Here is a 20,975-nt window from a genome sequence, read left to right on the forward strand (position 1 = left end):
CATTATGTATCTACTTTATTCACATTTTAATAAATGAGATTGTGCAATGTACAGGGCAATGATTGCATTAGTTAAATCATTCTTTTATTGGTTGAAGAGGAATGACAGCTTCCTCTTCATGTTACAGTAAGGAACGAATAGTTTTTATGAACTGTGCCCCAATGTTGTTGGCATAATAAAGTGGGATTAAGAATGTTAACATCCTTTATAACCTTTTATTAAGACTACATATTTGACCATCCTCTGATTAAACCTGATTTGTGTGGTCTAGTTCCAACCTTAAAATGGATGAAAATTCAATGGAAAATAAGCACAAGCTGTTTACTCGTGATACAAATGTGGTTTCGTCTGAGTCAAATATGGAGAACCACAGGGAATCTGATGTCTTAAGATTTCAAACATTTAATGTAAAATCAGTGCGATTGATAAACAACAAATTGTGACTATATATACTGTATATGAATACTAGTGTCACAGTAACATTTCTGCTCATATTAAAGGAACAGTGCGTAACATTCAGTGGGATCTATTAGCAGAAATTAAATATAGTATACATAACTAGGTTTTCATTGGTGTATAATCACCTGAAAATAGGAATCATTGTGTTTTTGTTAGTTTAGAATGAGTCCTTCATATCTAGGCCTACGTAGGGAGCGGGTCCTCTTCACGGAGTCCGCCATGTTGCTCAGACCAAAAACACTGGCTCTAGTGAGCGTTTTTACATGACCTGAAGGCCGCCGTAGTTCTCCGACACGCTGTGGTAACGTGAGCTGAGAGGGACAAAGAACACTGGACATCAGACAAAAGAGATGCACACCTTAGCATTTGATAAAATTGTAGGTTTCTGTATGTTGTGGGCGCTGCCCTTGTTTTCTCCTCCTTTAGAATTCCCTTTTTTTATTTCATGTGCAAACTCAATAAAGTATTACTAAAAAGTGTAACGTGAGCCGCAGAGTGCTAAACCGTGGTACCGCCAGCCTTTGTCTGACTTCTGTTGCTCCTAAAGTAGTGTTATTATGGTATGGATAGCCTCTGAGCGAGGCGAACGGCATTACCACGGTTTTGTATTCGGCGGCTCACGTTACCGCAGTCTTTGAAAGGGAGGAGTGAGCGGATGGATACTCGGTTGGTTGCAACCACACCACTAAATGCTGCCAAATCCTACACACTGTGCCTTTAAATAATATCATTCATATCAAATATTATCATTCTAGCTTAAATGACTTGTGACCTCATGATGGAAAACCAATTGCCACTTCTAAACTTTAAGAGATGCCTGTTTTTATTTATGAATGTACGTTCGTGTTGCCACAGCAACGTCTATTAGTCAGGATTCAGCATCAAATGTAATACTGGCTCTTGTGTTGCAGGAACAGACTGTTTCTGCTGGGATGAGTCCAGCATACTTTCCACTGCCTCTGATTCAGTTTCACCCTCACACTGTGATGAAACTGGGGTTGCCAACGTCCTCATGAGAGCACCAGTAATCAGGGTTTAAAGTGATAGTCTGTCTGTATATTAGATATTCTCAACTTTCAATGCTGTGAACTAAAAAAGAAAAGTAATTAAAATGGTCATAAATGTAGTATGGAATCAAATTACTTTGTAATGTTACACATACTGAAGTCCAGCAAGGTCTTTTACTTATACTATACTACTATAGATACTGGAAGCACATCTTTTGAAGTCTGAACTCTCACTGTCCATTAATATATCTCATTATTCCACATTCACAGAGAGTATGGAATAACGACATACAGGTGATAGTAAACCATTCACAAATCAAATGCACCGTGTCGATGGTGTCAGAGAACTTTTCTAAAACTCAGTCAGTCCCAACACACATGTATTTTGCAGTCTGTAACATGACTTTGCTCAAAGAACTGACGTAGCTGTGGATTAATGAGTTGGATTATGACTGTCAGTCAGTGATCTGATTGCCCCTCAGCTGTTTCCTTCACACGACATGTGGTCTATGTGAGAGACATCCGAGGAGTTGGAGGATATTTTCTTTGACCTGATGGGATGAACCCTGAATCCATGTCCCGGTCAGTCAAGTTGATGAGTCATTTTCATTCTACCATAATACAAAGAAGCCAAAGGTACACTTTTTCTCTACAGGTACCTGATACAACACAGTTCAGTAAATGAAATTAATGGGTTGTTTTTTTATCTGGGTTCATCTGGTTTACTCATGTCACGGAAAGAGCCAACACTCGTTTTCAAATGAAAACCAACCTTCAGGATGCCTCGAGTGATGATATTCACACTACAAAGTGATGCAGAGGAGTAAAAATAGAAACAAGGCTTGATATTTAAGACATTGCCAAACACACTCACATCTCAGACTACATGGTACACAAGTTGATGATGACACATGATTTGATCGTTTGTCGTATTCGTCTCCCTTGAGTTTTATGCAAGTCAGACAGGAGTGAAAGACAGAGGACGTTTGTCTTGGCACGCGCTCACTTCTTTACATAATAGCTACAGACAATCCCACCATGCACTGTGTGAGCAGAGGAGGCAGCTACCTGGTGAACTCCTACTGTGATCTTCAGGAGGAAAACCAGTGGAAGAAGGAGAGCTACCAAGCCTGCTGGCTGAGCCTGGTCCTTGAAACCAGACCACAATACAAGTAGGTTGTTCCCGCTTGAAATTCAGCTTTAAGTTTCGTATGAATCACTGCAACACATGTTGTGTTTTCTGCTATATTTTCTCTATTATGTTAAAGTGAAATTTGTTAAAGAGGACCTATTATGATTTTGTGCCTTTTTCCCTTTCCTTTAGTGTGTTATATAGCTTTTTGTGCATGTAAAAGGTCTGAAAAGTTAAGGCCAAAGCCCACCCCAAAGGGATTTACTCTCCCCCACTGAAACACTGCTCCTGAACTGCCTGAAACGCCTTGCTTGAAGTCCTGCCTTTTCTTCCGTAATATAGTGATGTCACCAAGTAATACATTTGCATAATAACTGCCTAGCAGCTAGTCTGGCACGCCCTCAATCAAAGCTACTTAGAGCGGAGCTGGTGGGAGTCTGAAGAGTTTGGTTCGATTGACCAATCACAACAGAGTGGGCCAGCAGCACAGCCGATGTGAGAAAAATTAAGCGTTTTTTTTAACATTAAAGCAGATAAACATGTTCAATAGTAGAAACCCAAAATACAAGAAAGCACCTGGAAATAAGCATAATAGGTCCTCTTTAGGTATTTATAGACTTATATGGTGTAGTGCTCAATATGTTGTGACATGCAGCAGAGGGTCAAGGGCAACGGAGCAATCCATGTACTCATTATGTTTTTACTGTTAACACATGACATGGACATGCTGTATTTTGACTTAGCACAGGGGTCAGCAACCTGCGGCTTCGGAGCCACATGCGGCACTGTGGATTTTTAAAAATGGAAATGAATAACTGTTCTTTGTTTACATTCTCACTTTTATTTATTATTGTTGTAGGTCTATGGTACGACGGTGTATTAGGGCCACATTGAGGAAAAAAAAATGTATCTGAGATTTCAGGAATAAAGTTATAATATTACGAGAATAAAGTCATAAGTTTACAAGAAAAGAAGTTGTAGTATTATGAGAATAAAGTCATAATATTATAAAGTAGTAATTTTACGTGTTATTTTCTTTTTTTCGCGTAAAGTTATGACTTTATTTTCGTAATATTACGACTTTTTTTCTCGTAAAGTTTTGACTTTATTTTCGTAATATTACGACTTTTTTTCTCGTAAAGTTATGACTTTATTCTCGTAATTTGACAACTTTTTTCTCATTAAGTTATGACTTTATTCTCATAATATTACAACTTTTTTTCTCATTAAGTTATGACTTTTTCTCGTAATATTACGACTTTATTCTGGCAATGTCACTGCATTAGACTTATATACTATATACTTAGACTATAAACTGTGTTACCTTCATCACAATGCTCAAATGTTTTGCGGCTCCAGACAGATTTCTTTTTGCCTAAAATGGCTCTTTTGATAGTAAAGGTTGCTGACCCCTGACTTAGAGGGTAAAATCCTCCGTGATGTATGTATACAGTAGGGCTGAAATCTGCTGCTACACTGCCTTGTTTGGGTTGAAACTTTCAGGCGAGTTCATGACCTCATCCTGATCAGTGATGTCACTGCAGGTATGTTGCCTTTTACTGCTAAATGAAAAAAAACTGTAATATGTGATGTGGTGTGGTCAAAAATGTGACCAGCTTCAAAGTGTCAACTGAATTTACCCTTAAGTCTATGAAACAATGTGAAAGAGATATGCCCACGGTGCCACTCTACTTTAACGTATCGCGGAGAGGTGGATTAAAACTAATTTATCTGGTGTGTATAATGTGTTCCAGGCTGACTCTGTCAGAGACAGACAGCGTTCGCAGAGAGAGTTACAAGCAGCAACAGGTGACCCACTTCATGGTGGAGAGGAGCCCCAGCCAGACGCTGAGGCTAGGCAGCAACAGCAGAGGCATGACAGAGCACCAGCAACCCTTCTTCAACACCAGCAGGGATCATGAGCAAACAGAACAAAAACCAGTCACACTGGGGAAGGAGGATAAACAGGAAGTGACTGCTGTAACTCAGGACATCAGCAAGCCAGTGAGGGTGAACTTCAGAGCCTCGAGCCTGATGTCCTCACCGAGGGACACCTCTCAGCGGGTGCAGAGGAGGGAGTGACACAAGGAGGTGGAAGACATTTATAAGATCAGAAAATATAATATAGCCTCTGTTATTGTAATTTACACGCTGGTATTAGTAGATTCAATTTGACTTCTAAATTGTATATTGTGTAACTATCTTAACTGGGACATTTGAAAGATTGACAGGAGTGTTTTAATGAAAGTAAAAATATCTAAGTAACTGGGTGTTTTTAGTATCAGACAAACAAAAGACCTAGATGGAAAAAAGCTCTTCAATTGTTCTTCTGAGCAGTGTTAGCTTATTTTAAGAGAGATTCTCTGGATTTTCTCCTAATTCAATTACCAAATTATTATCTTTAAAAAGGTGTAATAATGTTGAATTCAAAGATCATGTGCTATACTTTGCAAAACAAATGTAATGAGATACTGTATTGTAGAAACAAACAATGTTTGTAGACTATGTTTGTCATTGTCTGTGATTTCCATGACTAACAAAGCTTCATGAAACAGTGTCTGGAACCTAATTTTACCAACTGTTTTACATGGAAGTTACTGTAATAAAACTAACTGTCCTGTTAGAAAAAATACACAACAAAAAACTTGACATACATGCACTATGATAAGGTTAGGACTATAGATGAGATGAGTGATGTGTAATGCACCAGTTGTTTCCATGTATTCCTGTTGCATACTGTAAATGCATTATGAGCTTCCACGAAGCTTTGGTATTAAATGACCATTCTTCAGGATACAAACAGAGCAGCAGCAACCCCTTGTGGTAAGACAACAGCATCGTAAAGGGACCAACAGTGAGCTGATATTATATATGGTAAATGTAGTGGTACTTTTTGAGATTCTTAGGAGCAAACAAGAACAAGAAATTAAGTTTTTAAACCAGGAATTTATTAGGAGGATTTCACAGAGTGGTTAGAGTGGGTACATTTGAATTCATGGCATCATATCCACCACGTAATCACCAGGTTATGGTCCAAAACAAAAAGCATAACAGCATAGAGAGACTTGGCAACTTTACAGAAATGCTACAGCTTTAGTTCATCCTTTCATTACGGGGGTGAAGTGTGATGTAAAAGGGTGCTATTTGACTATTATTGTTGCAGTATTGTGGTGAGGTGTTGCAGTACTGAGAACTACTTTGTGCTCTATTTCCTTATTTAGACTCGCATGCACCTTCAGTGTCCCGTCTCCCTAAAACCTGCATTTGAAGACTAGAAATTTAAAACCTATGATCATAAAAAGACACACTATTCTACTGGCTTTGGGCCATGTATCAGAAATGGTGTAAAGAGAGATGTCATACATGGGAGGAAACCCCAAGTAAAAACAAATATAGTCCCACAGATATGATAAATATCTCCAATAGTCCATCAACATATTAATGTGTGTTGTCAACACTCTCCACAGAAAGACTTCGATGACTTTTCCATCAAAATAACATTCAAAAAATAATTCTTGTCAATGTGTTAATGTTTCCTGGCTGTTTTGTTCAACACAGTAGTTTATCTTGTGATTATTTTCTCTCCTGAAGACACTTGCAGCAACAAAGAGATGTGTAATTATCACATCATATTGGGAACAGTTTATGGGAAATTCATACCCAAGGTGGAGGAACAAACGTTTCCAGACCTACAATATATGTAGCTAGCAGTAATTCATGGCACTCAGAGAATGTGAGTTAAATTGACACAAATATTCTGACAAAGACTTTTCCAAAGGGCTAATTGGAAAAAAAATACATCTCTATGTATTTAACATCAGTTGTGCATCCAATATGGATATCACCTGAATGAGCATTTTATCATTCTACATTTTCACACAGTTAATTTAAAGCTAATTAGTCTTAGCTGGGGCTTCTGAAGTTAATAAGTAATCGTCCAGCATGCTCAAAACCTGACAAAACATCCCTTCTTTACAAAACTCTGAGCTTCAAGGGATAAACATGATCTTGTTATTGGGGTTAACTATTGTGTTTCCATAAAATCATTATCAAGTAAAGATAATTAAAAAAAAAAAATGCATGCATTTTCCATTTCTGATCCACATACTTTCAACATTCTTCAGAGTCAAATGACAAACAGCAGCTTGTGTTTGTCACTTTGTTTGAGACTGGATTTTCCCTCCAAATATGGCTTCTTCAGCTCTCTTGTGTTTCTGGACGGTGACCTGCAGCTGCCAGTACTTGAGGTACACCCACATGAGGCTTCCATTCTTTCTCTTGTCCATGTTTAGCAGGTCTGCACAGTGCTTATCTCTCTTAAAAATATCCTTCAGGTCCGACTCTAGATCCAGTTCCGCCCCGACGGGGTCTTTGACGACCTTAAGCAGCATGTTCTTCTCCATCTCCAGCCGCTGTTCTCGAGGTTGGATGAGGGAACAGAAGGCATTCTGCCGCTCTAAGAGCTGACCTTCTAGTTCCTTCAGGGTGGCGGTGGCTCGCCGGTACCAGTTGTTCTCTCGTTCCAGGGCGTCATGCAGCACCGCCCCTGCAGCGCCGGACTTTACCAGCCTTTGCTTCTCTTCCTCCAAGGCCTCGCGCTCCTTTTAAGGGAGAAGTCAGTGTTTTGATTTAAGCAGGAGAGGCTACAGGCTTGAAGCGAAACATGCACAATAGCAGAAATGGAGACAAGATTTTACCTGATGTAACTGTTTCCGTTCTCCCATCAGCTGCTGGCTCTGTGAGACCAGGGCCTGCTTGTAACCTTTGACCCTCTGCCTCTCCTTCTCCAGCTCCAGCTCTAGTCTAGCCGCCGCCCTGCGCCTCTCTGTCAGTGTCTCCCGGTACCGTGCCTCCATCTCGCTTTTTATTGTGGACACGTCCTTGTCATATTGGTCTTTGACATTCTGGATCTCCCTCTGAGATTCCCTGGTCCAGATCCAACCTGGAGGCACGGTGGGAGTTGAGACATTTTTTGAGATAATTTAAGAGATAATGCAACAATCTAAGTCACACCTAACCTGTTTGATTCGGTTAAAACAAACTCAGATCTGTTTGCCCAGTTGGTGTGATTCGTTTGGGCCACTATGAGAAGTGTCATTCGAACTTTGATGCGGAAACTGATGCGGTTCGTTTGTAATCCACATACCCACGGTGTGTCAGTAGCCCTTTAAATTAAGGTTGATTTTTTCCCCCACAAATGGCCACTTTTATTTTCATTAACCTTTATTTCACCAGGTTTAGACCCATTGAGATTAAAATCTCTTTTTCAAGAGCGACCTGGTCAAGAATGGCAGCAGTACAAACAATTTCATACACACACATTAAAAAACAATAGATCAGCTCAAAGGTGCCATACCGTAAAAGTGCAGGGAAGCCATATAATCCTATTTTAATCAAAACAAGTACAATCATGGATAGAGTCGGTTTCTATAGATTTAACCATGCCTTTAAATTCATTTAGAGTGACTAGGTGCTGGAGTTGAAGTTCAGTTTGCAGGCTATTCCATGCAGATGGTGCAGAAAACATAAAAGCCTTCTTTCCCAACTCAGTCCGAACTCTGGGAACAGTCATGAGAATAGTGTCCTGAGATCGTATCCCATAATTGCCATGATTTCTGGTTAGAAAGACAGATAAATAACAGGGGAGTCTACCCAGAATGGCCTTATAGATAAAAAGATACTAATGGCTAAGCCGACGTATTGACAGAGCAGGCCAATTGACTTTGGAGTACAATACACAGTGATGAGTGAGGGCTCTACAGTTTGTAACAAACCTTAAAGCACCGTGATATACAGTATCCAACATATGGAGACAATGGACTGATGCATTCATGTAAAGCAGATCACCGTAGTCAAGAACAGGCAAGAACATTGCTTCAACCAGTTTTCGTCTGACATCAAGAGAAAAACAAGACTTGTTTCTAAAATAAAAACCTAACTTCAATTTCTACTTTTTCACCAGACTCTGTATATGAGGTTTAAAAGAGAGGTGGTCATCAATTCAAAATCACAAGTATTTGTATGTGGAGAGGAGTAACAATACTCTGATTCAACTCCATCTTTCTAGAGATAGAAAAGACCATAAGTTTGGGTTTTTTCAGCATTCAGTACAAGCTTCAGTTGGTAAAGCTGAGCTTGGACACCAGTACAGGTAAAGTGTGGATCTCACTGAAACTCAAAGCTTTGCATGAGGACATTCATTAACTATACCATCAATAGCTCAAATGTTGTTCTCCTATCCTCCTGTTACCTCACCCACAGACACACTCCTAGACACATTTCTTTTTGTGTAACTTACGAAATGCAGCCAGTCCCAGCATGGGGACCAGCAGGGCGTAGTTCCATTGGTTGCCATCACCGGCCCCCGCCCCCCTTCCTCTGGGGTCTGGTTGGATGTTCCATCTGGGAGGGTCATTCAAGTTGTTCATGGAGGCTGCTGTCACACACACACACACACACAGGAAAGACAAAAAACATCAGTAATAATAAACTCATTTCAATTCACATTATAACAAATGTTTACATTGAGGGTGCTCCTCAAGTCTTTTCAATCCCACTGCTCCTGCAGCATTGATGCAGTCATGATGGTCTTTATTACTAGGTGTCAGTAGCTCAATCAGCAGTATGTATGCTGTCATCATGGTCTTTATTTCTAGGTGTCAGTAGCTCAGTTAACAGCAGCACAGCTGAGGTGGTTTAGCTCTAAACATGAGCACACACTGATCATGTTTCAATACACAATGAAGGATCCACTGAATTTGTAGCTTACTAGAAGGAGATAGCTTTAAATGCACTAAGAAGATATTTACAAATGTGTGGCATTGGTGAAATGGTGTAGCAACTAAGCACTAGATGTGAAAGTTTGTTATCAATGTATGAAACCACTGCAACAACAACAACAACAACAGTCTGTGAAGTTCATCATCCCAGCTGACCACAAACAAGGCTAGCTAGGAGCTAACATGCTAGCTAACGTTTAGCCTGCTGGCTCATGCTCGCTAGAGTATTTCATACAAACACAACACGGGATTTAATAGTTGTTTTAAGTCCGACTACAGTCAGTGTGTTAGATATCTGGTGCTGTGTCTCACCTTGAATGAACAGTCTAGGTCACTTGTACATTAGTTCCTGCACAGCCTGTCTGCTTACACAACCAGACGCTGCAGCAGTCCATCTAGACCGACCGGGGGGGATTTCGTGGGAATCACTTGTATAACGATCCCATTAGGTGTTAAAATAAATATGTCTGTGTGTTTATCTGGATACATTGTAGCAATAAAAATGCTGTTTTTACAGTGTAATAGCGATAATAAAGGTTTTAAAGGATAACAATAAGGTGTAACATAAGTGACACCCCCGTTTTCAGAGAGTGGTTTGGTCCATTGTTAAGGATATCTGCTCCTCCACCGTGGCTCGAAATCAGAGCCGCTCCTTCAGCTGACAACATGGCGAGTGTTCGTGCTGCCTCCAGACTCCTCTCCAACAGGGTTTTATCTACAACTAAAGCAGTGAGTAGGAACAGTTGGATATTAACTCTGTCACATATCTGTATATGAAAGATTTGTGTGTGTTGATTGTCTGTTTGTTTACGCTAAAAGGAGGAATGTTGCTGCACTTTCAGCTTTCGTAACTGACTTGCGTAACCTGTGAGTTATGTAGCTGTGTTATGTAGCTGAGGGTGGTTCAATGTGACACCAAGAACAGCTAGCATGTCCAGCAGAAGGCTATATAACGTATAACTATATAACTTATAACATATTATGTATAGAGGATAATATGGTCAGTAATCTGTCAACATAATAGAGGGATTCCAACGTGTTTATTAGAGTTACTTCAAGTGCCCTTGTGGAAACCTGTTAGCTACTGTTAGCTAATGTTAGCTACTGTTAACTAGCCAAATGTTAAAGCATACAATGCTAATCTCTTCAAAGGCAACTGTAACGTTACACTAAATTAGGATTATACATTTAAACCCTCCTTCTACTGCCTTAATAGCAGTACAGGCTTAGAAGAAGAGTATGTTTTCTGTAGACAAGCAGCCATTCTTGTGGTTCATGCTGCAGTGCTGCTGCTTTTTGTTTGATTTCTCCACTGATATCAATTGTTTTTTTCTTTTCTTATCTGTCAGGTCCCTGCTGCTGCAGTTCAGGGATCCAGGAACTTTCACTTCTCCATCTATGGCAAGAAAACAAGTGCCAAAATATCAGATGATGTGAGTCACATTTGCTCTTTTATGTAGATTAGCATTTAATAGGGTTTTAGTGTGGATGCATGATAAGGTACAGAAATGTGAGTCTGTGCATACTCTTATTGTTCACTGGAGCATCAGGTGTCAATATCAAAGTTACTACCTTTTAATTATTTATATATTTATATATTTATATATATATATACATACAATAATTGACAGTAACCTCTCTCCCTCTTTGTTCTCAGATTTCTACTCAGTACCCCGTGGTGGATCATGAGTTCGATGCGGTGGTGGTAGGAGCTGGAGGAGCAGGACTCAGGGCGGCTTTTGGCCTGTCTGAGGCTGGCTTCAACACTGCCTGCGTCACCAAGCTCTTCCCCACCAGGTCTCACACCGTCGCTGCACAGGTATAACACCTGCATGTACTGTATGTTTCATCAGGCTCAACTCAGACTGCATTCATTAGACTGGAATTTAACAATACAGATTAGTTATGCAAATGCAAAGCTTCTTATAAATATATTAAATATATTGTATTTTTGCATATTAACCTGGTTCACAGGGTGGGATCAATGCAGCGCTGGGGAACATGGAGGAGGATGACTGGAGGTGGCATTTCTACGACACAGTGAAGGGATCTGATTGGCTGGGAGACCAGGACGCTATTCACTACATGACGGAGCAGGCTCCTGCAGCCGTAGTGGAGGTAAGGTCTCAGCAGGCACATCGATGGTTATAACAGGAGAGACTTCAGAGAGCAGGTCCAAAGCACACTGGAGCACACGGATTTAAGGACACTAACGTTTCAACCGCCAACTGCGTCTTCATCAGAGTCCAACTCCACCGCTCTAATGAATACGCAGTTGGTGTCGAAACGTTAGTCTTTAATAAAGTTTACTGCCTTAACTCCGTGTGCTCCAGTGTGCTTTGGACCTGCTCTCTGAAGTCTCCTGTTACAAGATTGCCCTACTCTCTGAGTACCGGACAGGACTACTATTCCTTGTGAGGCGGCTGAAGCGTTTTTAACCTTCCTTCTTCACATCGGTGGTTATGTTAGTTGCTGTCTTTTTGGCACCAAAGAAGGAAATCCAGAGAATATAAGTCATTCAATTAGAATATACAGCATACAATTTAGGGAAAATATTTTTTTACATCCTGTATAAGTACTTCTCAGTCCAGAATATGTTACATAAGATATGGATATATCCTTGTTTCTGTGGTTTAGATTTAAGTAGTTAGTTTTAATTCTTTTTTAATTTTGTCTGTGAGATTTGTCGGGCGATTAGGTCTTATTCAATGTTACTTTTTTTTTTTTTGAATGAACAAATTTTAATTCTTGCTTCACACCATCACAACGGCTGTTTCCACAAAAATATACGACAATGCCGCAAATCTCAACGTCATGTCGCTGTGTCTCTTTTCCCAGCTGGAGAACTTCGGCATGCCGTTCAGCCGCACTGAAGATGGGAAGATCTACCAGAGGGCCTTTGGAGGTCAGAGTCTCAAGTACGGAAAAGGAGGCCAGGCCCACCGCTGCTGCTGCGTAGCAGACAGGACAGGACACTCGCTACTGCACACACTTTATGGACGGGTAAGTCCACATAGTACTTGTTCTCCATCTTTTCTTCTACTCAGTTCTTGACATACATAAAATATCATTTAACCACATTTCATGCATCTGTTCTTCTGTTCAGTCGCTTCGTTACGACACCAGTTACTTTGTGGAGTACTTTGCCCTGGACCTGCTGATGGAAAATGGAGAGTGTAAAGGAGTGATCGCTCTCTGCATGGAGGACGGATCTATTCACCGCTTCAGAGCCCAGAACACTGTCATTGCTACTGGGTAGGTATCACACTCACTGTTTGCGAAAAACAGAAAAAGTAGACCCTTTTTTCTTCATTTATATAACTCTAGTTTACAGCCATAGTTTGAGACAAAGCATCAAAGTTTATTAATGAGTTGTATCTTTCCTTCCAGGGGTTATGGAAGAACCTATTTCAGTTGCACATCTGCCCACACTAGCACAGGAGATGGAAATGCAATGGTGACCAGAGCTGGCCTGCCCTGCCAGGATTTGGAGTTTGTACAGTTCCATCCCACTGGTGAGAAAAATATACTTATTAACTTATTAAAACCAAAGTCATAAAATAATTCTTCTACTAAAGCATGAAAGCAGAATCTTATTTTGAAAGGGAATCCCTTGATCGCTCCACAGCGGCTTCATGCGTACTTTAAAGGCACGTCTAGATTATTTATAGCAATTTAAACAAGGAATTTATTCCATCAATGACCGTTCAAAGTCCGTTATTTTATTGTCTAGCTGTAAAGGTGTGATAAGGATGTTTAAATAGTGTCAACTGTGTTTCATTATGTGGTGGTTATTGACATTTTCTGTTAAGAGATAGTGAGAGATGTAAGCACTAATAATTATCTCTGGTGTACTGCTGAGACAACCTGCTGGTCAAGTGTCCAGGAGATATATTGAAAATAGATTATTTTAGAACTATTAATTCACTTCCTTTCGTCCCATTTACTATAATGGACAGTAACGCGTCTGGTTCATTTACACTCAGAGGACTTTCAAGTTAACGAGTCAGTCTGGCATACATGTATATCAGCTCCCTAATCCTGGGCTGATCCTTAAGTCTGTTCAGTCCTGACTGTTTACATTGAGCTCCAATATTAGACCCCTGTTACATTAAGACTAGTGGTCCTCTTTATTTTTGTCCTGCTGGACATTTGACACCAGACTCTTCAGTTATGTGTGAAGTCGCCCAGTGATGTGACCCGTGGGAGGTCAGTAAAAACTGAGCCACTACAGATTTTCTCCCCTTTTATGTGATGCACCAACTTTGAAAGTTGTTCAACATAAATGCAGAATACCTTTTTATATAAGTAAAATATTTTCAGTAAAAGCCTTTGACTGTGAAGACTGGAGTGTACCATCAAAGTAATGATAGACTTTCTCATTAGCCAGCTGATAAGACTGACACTGACCAATGACTAGTCTAACGAGAGCATAAAACTATAATATCAAAATGTTTTTAATGGCTCCACGCCAGCCGTGGCCGGAGGCGTTATGTTTTCAAGTATAAGTAAGTAAAGTTTATTTGTATAGCACCTTTCACAGATACAAAATCACAAAGTGCTTTACATTAATAAAAATAATACCTCAAATCAAAATTAAGAGTAGCGAAGATAGCGCAGGGCTGACCAGCTAAAATCAGACCAAAACAAACAAATGAGGACAGAGACACATAAACAAGTAACAAGTTCGGAATGCAATCAAGAAAAGCAATAAGTAAAATGGAGCAGTTATTCAGACAGATTAACGAAAGGCTGACAGAATAAAAACTGTAGAGAGTCTAGGGATCGCAGCGGTAGAGAGTCTAGGGATCGCAGCGGTAGAGAGTCTAGGGATCGCAGCGGTAGAGAGTCTAGGGATCGCAGCGGTAGAGAGTCTAGGGATCGCAGCGATAGGGGGACAGCGTTCAATAAATTGGGTGCGAAAGCTTGAAAGGCACGGTCACCTCGGGTTTTATAGTGGGTTTTGGGGACTGACAGTAATTTTTGGTCAGAAGACCTAAGAGCCCGATTTGGTGTGTAAAGGTGGTCAGTAATATACTGGGGTGTTTGACCATGCAAGGCTCTAAAGGTTAGAACCAGTATCTTAAAATGGATGTGTAATTGAATTTGAAGCCAGTGCAGAGTCCGTTTGTCTGATTCTCGTGAACGCCATACCTCAGGAACGCTATGAGGGAATTTCTTCAAATTTGGCACAAACGTCCACTTGGACTCATGATGACCTGATTAGATTTGGGTGGTCAAAGTCAATAATTAATATGCTGATTATGTTTTTTTATTGTAGAACATAATAGAATAATAAAAACAGTAGCTTATCAAGGCTGAAGGGATCGTATAAAAAAAGCTGTCGGCATGTCAAAAGTTTTTGTTTTTTTTTATCAGAAAGAACTTGACTACTAATGTTTGTATTTCTAACTAATACGTGGAATGAATCTGAGCACTAAAATCAATTTAAGGGTAACAGCTGTCTGGTGCTCTGAAGGACTTCTGGCATAAAATGATTGTGTAATAAATATACTTATCACCGTTCGGTCGATAAAGCACACCATTATAGTTTTTATTGAGACTATATTGTGTCATAACAATAAAGCTCTGAGAACTTTATGGTCCCAATGTTTACCTGCACTGACGGGTTAAAATCTACAATCATACGTAGGAATCCTACAAAGTATTTTCATTGCAAAGATAACTGCTGTTTAATAGTTTACTATATAACTGTTATTCACTCATCAACATTTGGGTCCAATAGCTTGAACAAAACCTTGTTCCAGAGCAGGGTTATGTCTAGTTTAAGTTACCATGGTAACCCAGAGGAATAATGTACCCCACGTAAAACACTATTGTGGTTCTAAAAAACCCAGGACTAAGCTCTAAGTTTACTCACTTTGGTGTTAACATGTGAATCTTGACAGGGATCTACGGAGCTGGCTGTCTGATCACAGAGGGTTGCCGTGGCGAGGGAGGGATCCTCATCAACAGTGAGGGAGAGCGCTTCATGGAGCGCTACGCACCCAACGCCAAAGATCTGGCCTCCAGAGACGTGGTGTCTCGCTCCATGACCATAGAGATCAGAGAGGGCAGGTATGGACAAAATAGATATATATATATATATAGATATATATAGATATATATGTGTGTGTGTGTGATGTAATTATGCATGCAAAAATGTAATGATCAATGCACAGTTAAATCAGATCTTTTCTCTACCGGTCTGTGTTTGCTCCTTCAGGGGTGTTGGTCCAGAGAAGGACCATGTGTACCTGCAGCTTCACCACCTGCCCCCCCAGCAGCTGGCCACGAGGCTGCCTGGCATCTCAGAGACGGCCATGATCTTCGCCGGAGTCGACGTCACTAAAGAGCCCATCCCCGTCCTGCCCACCGTTCACTACAACATGGGTGGAGTACCCACAAACTACAAGGGACAGGTAGGTAATGTGTGCACAGTCACACACACACACACACACACATTTCCTCCTCACACTCTTTTAAGTACTTCACCGACAAACTGACAGCACTTTAATTTTTTGTTCGCGTCAGGTGATCACTCATACTGACGGAAAGGATAAGGTGGTCCCTGGGCTGTATGCCTGCGGTGAGGCGGCGTGTGCCAGCGTCCACGGGGCTAACCGGCTGGGCGCTAACTCTCTGCTGGACCTGGTGGTCTTCGGCAGAGCGTGCGCCCTCACCATCGCCGAGGAGCACAAACCTGGTGAGGACTTATGTTCATGAGTTTTATTAGAATGCAAAGGGGACATCCATCTGGGTATCTGGAGTGTCTACCAACTCACAAACTGTGAAATAAGACGACCTAGTCAGTTCTTTTGTGGGCTGTCTAGATCAGAAAACATGTGATTCAACAAGCCAATCAGATTTGGCTCCCCTACCTATGTCACATGCAGCTTCATTAGAATATATATACGGCTTGAGAACTACCTTTGCAAAGGTGTGCCATGTTTTTCTCACAAGCCAATCAGAGCAGACTGGACATTTTCAGGAGGAGGTCTTAAAGAGACAGCATGTAAACATGTTCTAGTAGAAACTCTAAATACAAGTATGAACCTGGAAATGAGCACGACTTGTCTCCTTTAAATTCTGCTTTGTTTTTTTTTTTTTTTTGTTTTTTTCATGTTTGACACTAGAGCATTAGTGATGATTCAAAAAGCACCGCCTACTGACCAATCACAGATCGGTGCGCGGATTGTATGATAATATTACACACATACGAAGAAGTTATAATCAGACTAAAAACAACCCAGTTTAAACTGACAGATGCAGGAAGGACCGCTGGCTGTATGCTGTAGGGTGCTTACCGCTTTTAATTATGTTTTTATATTTATTTTATGACTTGCTCTCAAGTCTGTTTCACACTGCCGGAGTTCAGGATGCAGCTGAAAGAAGGCTGAAATAGTCACACACGCCACAATATTCTGTTTTGAAAGCTATTCATACATCACTGCCCTGTCCAGATGAATATATGTGACTTTTGAGTATTCTGGTCAATAATTCACCTTCTGTTTGACAACATTATAACGCTCTACACAGACTAGATCATATCTGGCAACAGTGTTCCAGTGTTCACATTACCTGCTTGCTTCACCGCTGACTCTGCTGGTGTTTTTTGTTTCCTCTTCAGGAGAGGAACTGTCTCCTCTGGCGCCCAGCGCAGGAGAGGAGTCTGTGGCCAACCTGGACAAGCTGAGGTTCGCCAACGGAAGCTTGAGGACCTCCGAGATTAGGCTCAACATGCAGAAGGTACACAAAAACAGAAAAGAATAGTCACATTGCGCATTAGAAACATTATTTGGAAACATGTCTGACAGAAAAGCATGTATTATGAAGTCATTGTATATTCGATGCTATGCAGTAGTATACTGTGATGTACTACTAGCACTGTTAAGGTCCCTCACATTATCACCTGGCCTGTGTGGATCCTACAGAAACTTCTATAGATAAATCTGAATCCTCTGTCTCTTCCTGCCTCTCCTTACAGGCCATGCAGGCCCATGCCGCCGTGTTCCGTACCGGCTCCGTTCTGAAGGAGGGATGCGACAAGATGGACGCCATTTACCAGACCCTGGATGACATCAAGACCTTTGACAGAGGTACTGCACCACTTTGTGTGTCTTATTCTGACTGTTTACAGTTTCCTTCTGCCTCTTTGTGTGTAAATGTGCCTTAATATTACTCTGTGACCTACTCTAAGTGATAAAATACCTTCCCTTCCATCTCCTCTACTCCAGGCATTGTGTGGAACACAGACCTGGTGGAAAGTTTGGAGCTGCAGAATCTGATGCTGAACGGCGTCCAGACCATCCACTCAGCCGAGCAGAGGAAGGAGAGCAGAGGAGCCCACGCCAGAGAGGACTTCAAGGTCACTTTTTACCACACTTTATCTGTGTTTCTATGTGTTTCTTTATGTTTATTCCTCTGCTTCTCCTTTCTGTCCCAGGGTTGTCCTGTTCTTTTCTAAACTGACTCTGTGGATAATTGCGTAAATAACTTCTCACTGTGTATCGCAGCCGGTCTCTCCTCTGACATTGTTTTTTCTTAACTACATTCCAGGACCGAATCGATGAGTATGACTACTCAAAGCCCCTGCAGGGTCAGGAGGAGACGCCCTATGACGATCACTGGAGGAAACACACTATGTCCTACGTTGACCCCAAGACTGGAAAGGTCAGTGTGTGTCAGGTTATGGTGCTTACAGCAGGATATTAAGGCCCGGACACACCAACCCGATATCAAAGAATTAGCAGCGACGAAGGCCAACCTTTGATTCGCCTCACGACGCCTTTGTCCTGGCCAAAAAGCTGCACTTGAACACACCGCAAAGACTACAGCCGACGGCCAGTTAGCACGTACGTTCTGCGCCTGCGTGAGATGAAATAACTCTCCACACCAGCAGGCGGCGGTAGTCTGTATTTGTCATTCAAAAAGGGAAACAGGAAGCCCGAGGACGGCGGATACACAAGCAGTTGTTATGATACGTACATGAAACAAAGTGGCGTTTGTCGACCATTTTCACACCACTCTCACTCACCACTTAGCTTCATTCCAGATGGCCATGTTGGTGTGAAAATATCCGTGTATTGAAATAAGATAAGATATTCCTTTTATTAGTCCCACAGTGGGGAAATTTGCAGTGTACAGCAGCAAAGGGGATAGTGCAGAAACAAGAAGCAGCGGTAAAATACAAAAATCAAGATACAACACGCTGAACGACGGCCCCAAACTGTCCGTCGGCTTGTTGTGTCGGGACCTTTAGGCAGCTCTAGTAACCATTGTTAACTTTAAAGGCCAGCAGAGTAAATAATCTGATATATATCTGTTGTTTTTGTGTAATCACAGGTGACCCTCAAGTACCGGCCTGTCATCGACCACTCTCTGGACGAGCAGGCCTGTGCCCACGTCCCTCCGGCCATCCGCTCCTACTAAGAAGATCTCCTCTACCTCTCTCTCCTCTCCGCTCACATCCACTTCACTCCTTTATCTGCTATTTATGAAGATACCCTTCCTGTAATAGAGATGACTTTTTTGGGGACAAGCTATGCTTATATAGTTGTGTATCCATTTTAGAACGGTTAAATACAAAACTGTCTTGTCTTTAAACTTCATGTCTTCGTCTCTGCCTTGATTTAATCTGCGTGCAGCTGATAAGATTTCAACATGTGATCTCTCACATCGTGTGAGCTGCTCTTGTATATTTCACGAGGCACTCGAGACAGTTGAGTGACCTTTCAGCCTCTCGCTGACGAACAAAAAAAGATATATTTAACACGTGTTACACCACTCAAACTTGGCTTTTCTGTGATGACGCCATACTGTCATTTCCAAGTCTTGCATTGCGTTCTTTAAATATATATATTTTTTTCTGCTTTCGCTTTCTGAAGTGAAGAGATGATGGAAATTTGAAATGCAAACACGGCGCCGACGAGCCACAGAGGGGAAGCTTTAACGTATGTAAATATTGCGTAAATGTACAACACACATGACGAGTTGTACTTTGAATGTACTTGTTGAAGCATGAGGTAGTCTTTTTCTCACTCGTTATGGCCTTCAGTCTCCGATACTGTTTGTGATGCTTCATGTGTGTGGTCCAAATTATAAAGTATATCTTAAACTCAGTAGATAATCAGCTCTTTACTCTAAAGGTTAACCAAACTAAGCAGCTTGATGATGCGTGTAATGTATTTAGCTACAATATGGCGCCACATGAGGTGAAACAATGGCTTCTTTATACATTTGGCTGTTGCCTTGTCTGAAAATTGAGGATAAAAAAAAACCTTCTTAGGTTGCTGATAAGTGTTCTTTCAGAAGTAATTAATTATTCTGAGCACCAACATCGGAGCCAGCTGGAGATGCTTCAAGAGCACCTGTGGTAAGAGCTCTTTCCATTAACTGTGTGGTGGAGAATTGATGGGAAATCAACTTTAGCTGGAACTAGACACGTGTGACTGAAGGATCGGTGCCGTCACTTGAACGTATTGCACAAATTCACACGCAATGCTTCTTGTACTGAATCGTTAAAAGGGAGACTTAACTTATTTGTGTTCTGCCATGTGTATTATTATTTTCATATGTTCAATAAAGTGTAGGCTATGTATAGAAACGAGAGCTTTTGGTTTGTCTTCGTCCGATGGGCGGGGAGTGGACACAACAACAACACCAACACCTGCATGTTAACGCTATGCAGTGAAAGAACAAAATAATAAATCCAGTCAATGTTGAGTTTTCAGATTATTTCATACGCATACATACAATCTGGTGTCCTTTTAGAGTAATGACTTGCAGTTTCATTGTGTCTAATACTGTTTATGGCCACTAAGAGGCAGCAGACAACACAGTGTTGAACCAGAAGTTCTGCAGCAGCGCTACAATGTTGTTAACACACTAAAACACACTCATTTTAGTTCATAGGTCACATACAGTGCACTTTGAAATCAAGTGGGCCGGACCAGTAAAACCATTGCACAATAACCTATAAGGAACAAAACCTCCAAATTGTTCCCTTTCTTTTAGTGTAAAGAAGTACTTTCTGCTCTGGAGCTGTAGAGAGCATCCTGACAGGAAGCATTACTGCTTGGTTTGGCAACAGCTCTGCACAGGATAAGAGGGCTCTGCAGAGGAACCACACTCCCCTCCCTGCAGGACCTGTACACCAGGAAGTGCAGAACCAGAGCCTACAGGATTATGAAGGATCCTCACCACCCAAACAACAGACTGTTCCAGCTGCTGCAGTCAGGCAAACGTCTCCGCTGCCAAAACAGAGAGACTGAGGCAGAGTTTCTTTGCCCAGGCCATCAGGACTGTGAACTCTGACCTCTCCAGGGCGCCCACGAAGCGCCACACGCTGCCCCCCTTATCCATAAACGTTCACACGCACGCATGCACGCGCGCACACACACACACATAGGGCTACATACAGAGAATACACACACACTCATTACTATTCTATTCACACACGTATATTTATATTCCATTGTATATAGACCCCTCTCATTGTAAATATTGCCATTGTTCCCACGATTTTTTATTACATTTTAAAAATATTTGTATAGTTGATGTTGTTTTGCACAATCTTGTGAGCACTGCCACTTTGCA

General features: G+C 41.3%; 3 protein-coding genes across 4 annotated transcripts; 2 read left to right on the forward strand and 1 right to left on the reverse strand.

Moving 5' to 3' along the window:
• The first annotated feature begins 2,324 nt into the window (after positions 1-2,324).
• Positions 2,325-6,377, forward strand: zmp:0000000930 (telethonin). Its single transcript, XM_037785068.1, has 2 exons — positions 2,325-2,638; positions 4,353-6,377. Exons 1-2 carry the CDS (start codon positions 2,505-2,507, stop codon positions 4,678-4,680), a joined length of 462 nt encoding a protein of 153 aa, XP_037640996.1. The 5' UTR covers positions 2,325-2,504; the 3' UTR covers positions 4,681-6,377.
• Positions 5,525-9,801, reverse strand: ccdc127a (coiled-coil domain containing 127a). Of its 2 annotated transcripts, none has more exons than XM_037785065.1 (4): positions 9,690-9,801; positions 8,897-9,031; positions 7,296-7,540; positions 5,525-7,199 (listed from the first exon to the last, which is right to left on the reverse strand). In XM_037785065.1, the coding sequence occupies exons 2-4, from the start codon at positions 9,024-9,026 to the stop codon at positions 6,753-6,755; spliced, it is 822 nt and encodes a 273-aa protein (XP_037640993.1). In that variant the 5' UTR covers positions 9,027-9,031; positions 9,690-9,801; the 3' UTR covers positions 5,525-6,752. The 2 variants fall into 2 exon arrangements, with proteins under 2 accessions (XP_037640993.1, XP_037640992.1); XM_037785064.1 differs by having other exon boundaries at positions 8,897-9,034; positions 9,690-9,784.
• Positions 9,802-9,960: 159 nt separating this feature from the next.
• sdha (succinate dehydrogenase complex, subunit A, flavoprotein (Fp)) lies at positions 9,961-19,988 on the forward strand. The gene is made up of 15 exons (XM_037785062.1): positions 9,961-10,106; positions 10,727-10,810; positions 11,035-11,196; positions 11,352-11,495; positions 12,216-12,380; positions 12,484-12,632; positions 12,768-12,892; positions 15,287-15,455; positions 15,604-15,799; positions 15,912-16,083; positions 17,008-17,126; positions 17,365-17,476; positions 17,615-17,745; positions 17,937-18,050; positions 18,723-19,988. Exons 1-15 carry the CDS (start codon positions 10,044-10,046, stop codon positions 18,807-18,809), a joined length of 1,992 nt encoding a protein of 663 aa, XP_037640990.1. The 5' UTR covers positions 9,961-10,043; the 3' UTR covers positions 18,810-19,988.
• The last annotated feature ends 987 nt before the right edge of the window (positions 19,989-20,975 follow it).

This window comes from Sebastes umbrosus, chromosome 11, assembly GCF_015220745.1.
Source record: "Sebastes umbrosus isolate fSebUmb1 chromosome 11, fSebUmb1.pri, whole genome shotgun sequence".
In the NCBI taxonomy this organism is placed as follows: Eukaryota; Metazoa; Chordata; class Actinopteri; order Perciformes; family Sebastidae; genus Sebastes; species Sebastes umbrosus.

Excerpts from the sequence above, each read along its gene's own strand:
- ccdc127a (XM_037785065.1), bottom strand. The coding sequence starts at position 9,026 with ATGAACAACTTGAATGACCCTCCCAGATGGAACATCCAACCAGACCCC. Across the intron at positions 7,541-8,896 it reads GCTGGGACTGGCTGCATTTC|GTTGGATCTGGACCAGGGAA; the intron begins GTAAGTTACACA and ends CCGTGCCTCCAG. Across the intron at positions 7,200-7,295 it reads AACGGAAACAGTTACATCAG|GAGCGCGAGGCCTTGGAGGA; the intron begins GTAAAATCTTGT and ends CTCCCTTAAAAG.
- zmp:0000000930 (XM_037785068.1), top strand. The coding sequence starts at position 2,505 with ATGCACTGTGTGAGCAGAGGAGGCAGCTACCTGGTGAACTCCTACTGT. Across the intron at positions 2,639-4,352 it reads GAAACCAGACCACAATACAA|GCTGACTCTGTCAGAGACAG; the intron begins GTAGGTTGTTCC and ends AATGTGTTCCAG.
- sdha (XM_037785062.1), top strand. The coding sequence starts at position 10,044 with ATGGCGAGTGTTCGTGCTGCCTCCAGACTCCTCTCCAACAGGGTTTTA. Across the intron at positions 11,197-11,351 it reads CTCACACCGTCGCTGCACAG|GGTGGGATCAATGCAGCGCT; the intron begins GTATAACACCTG and ends CCTGGTTCACAG. Across the intron at positions 16,084-17,007 it reads CGCCGAGGAGCACAAACCTG|GAGAGGAACTGTCTCCTCTG; the intron begins GTGAGGACTTAT and ends TTTCCTCTTCAG.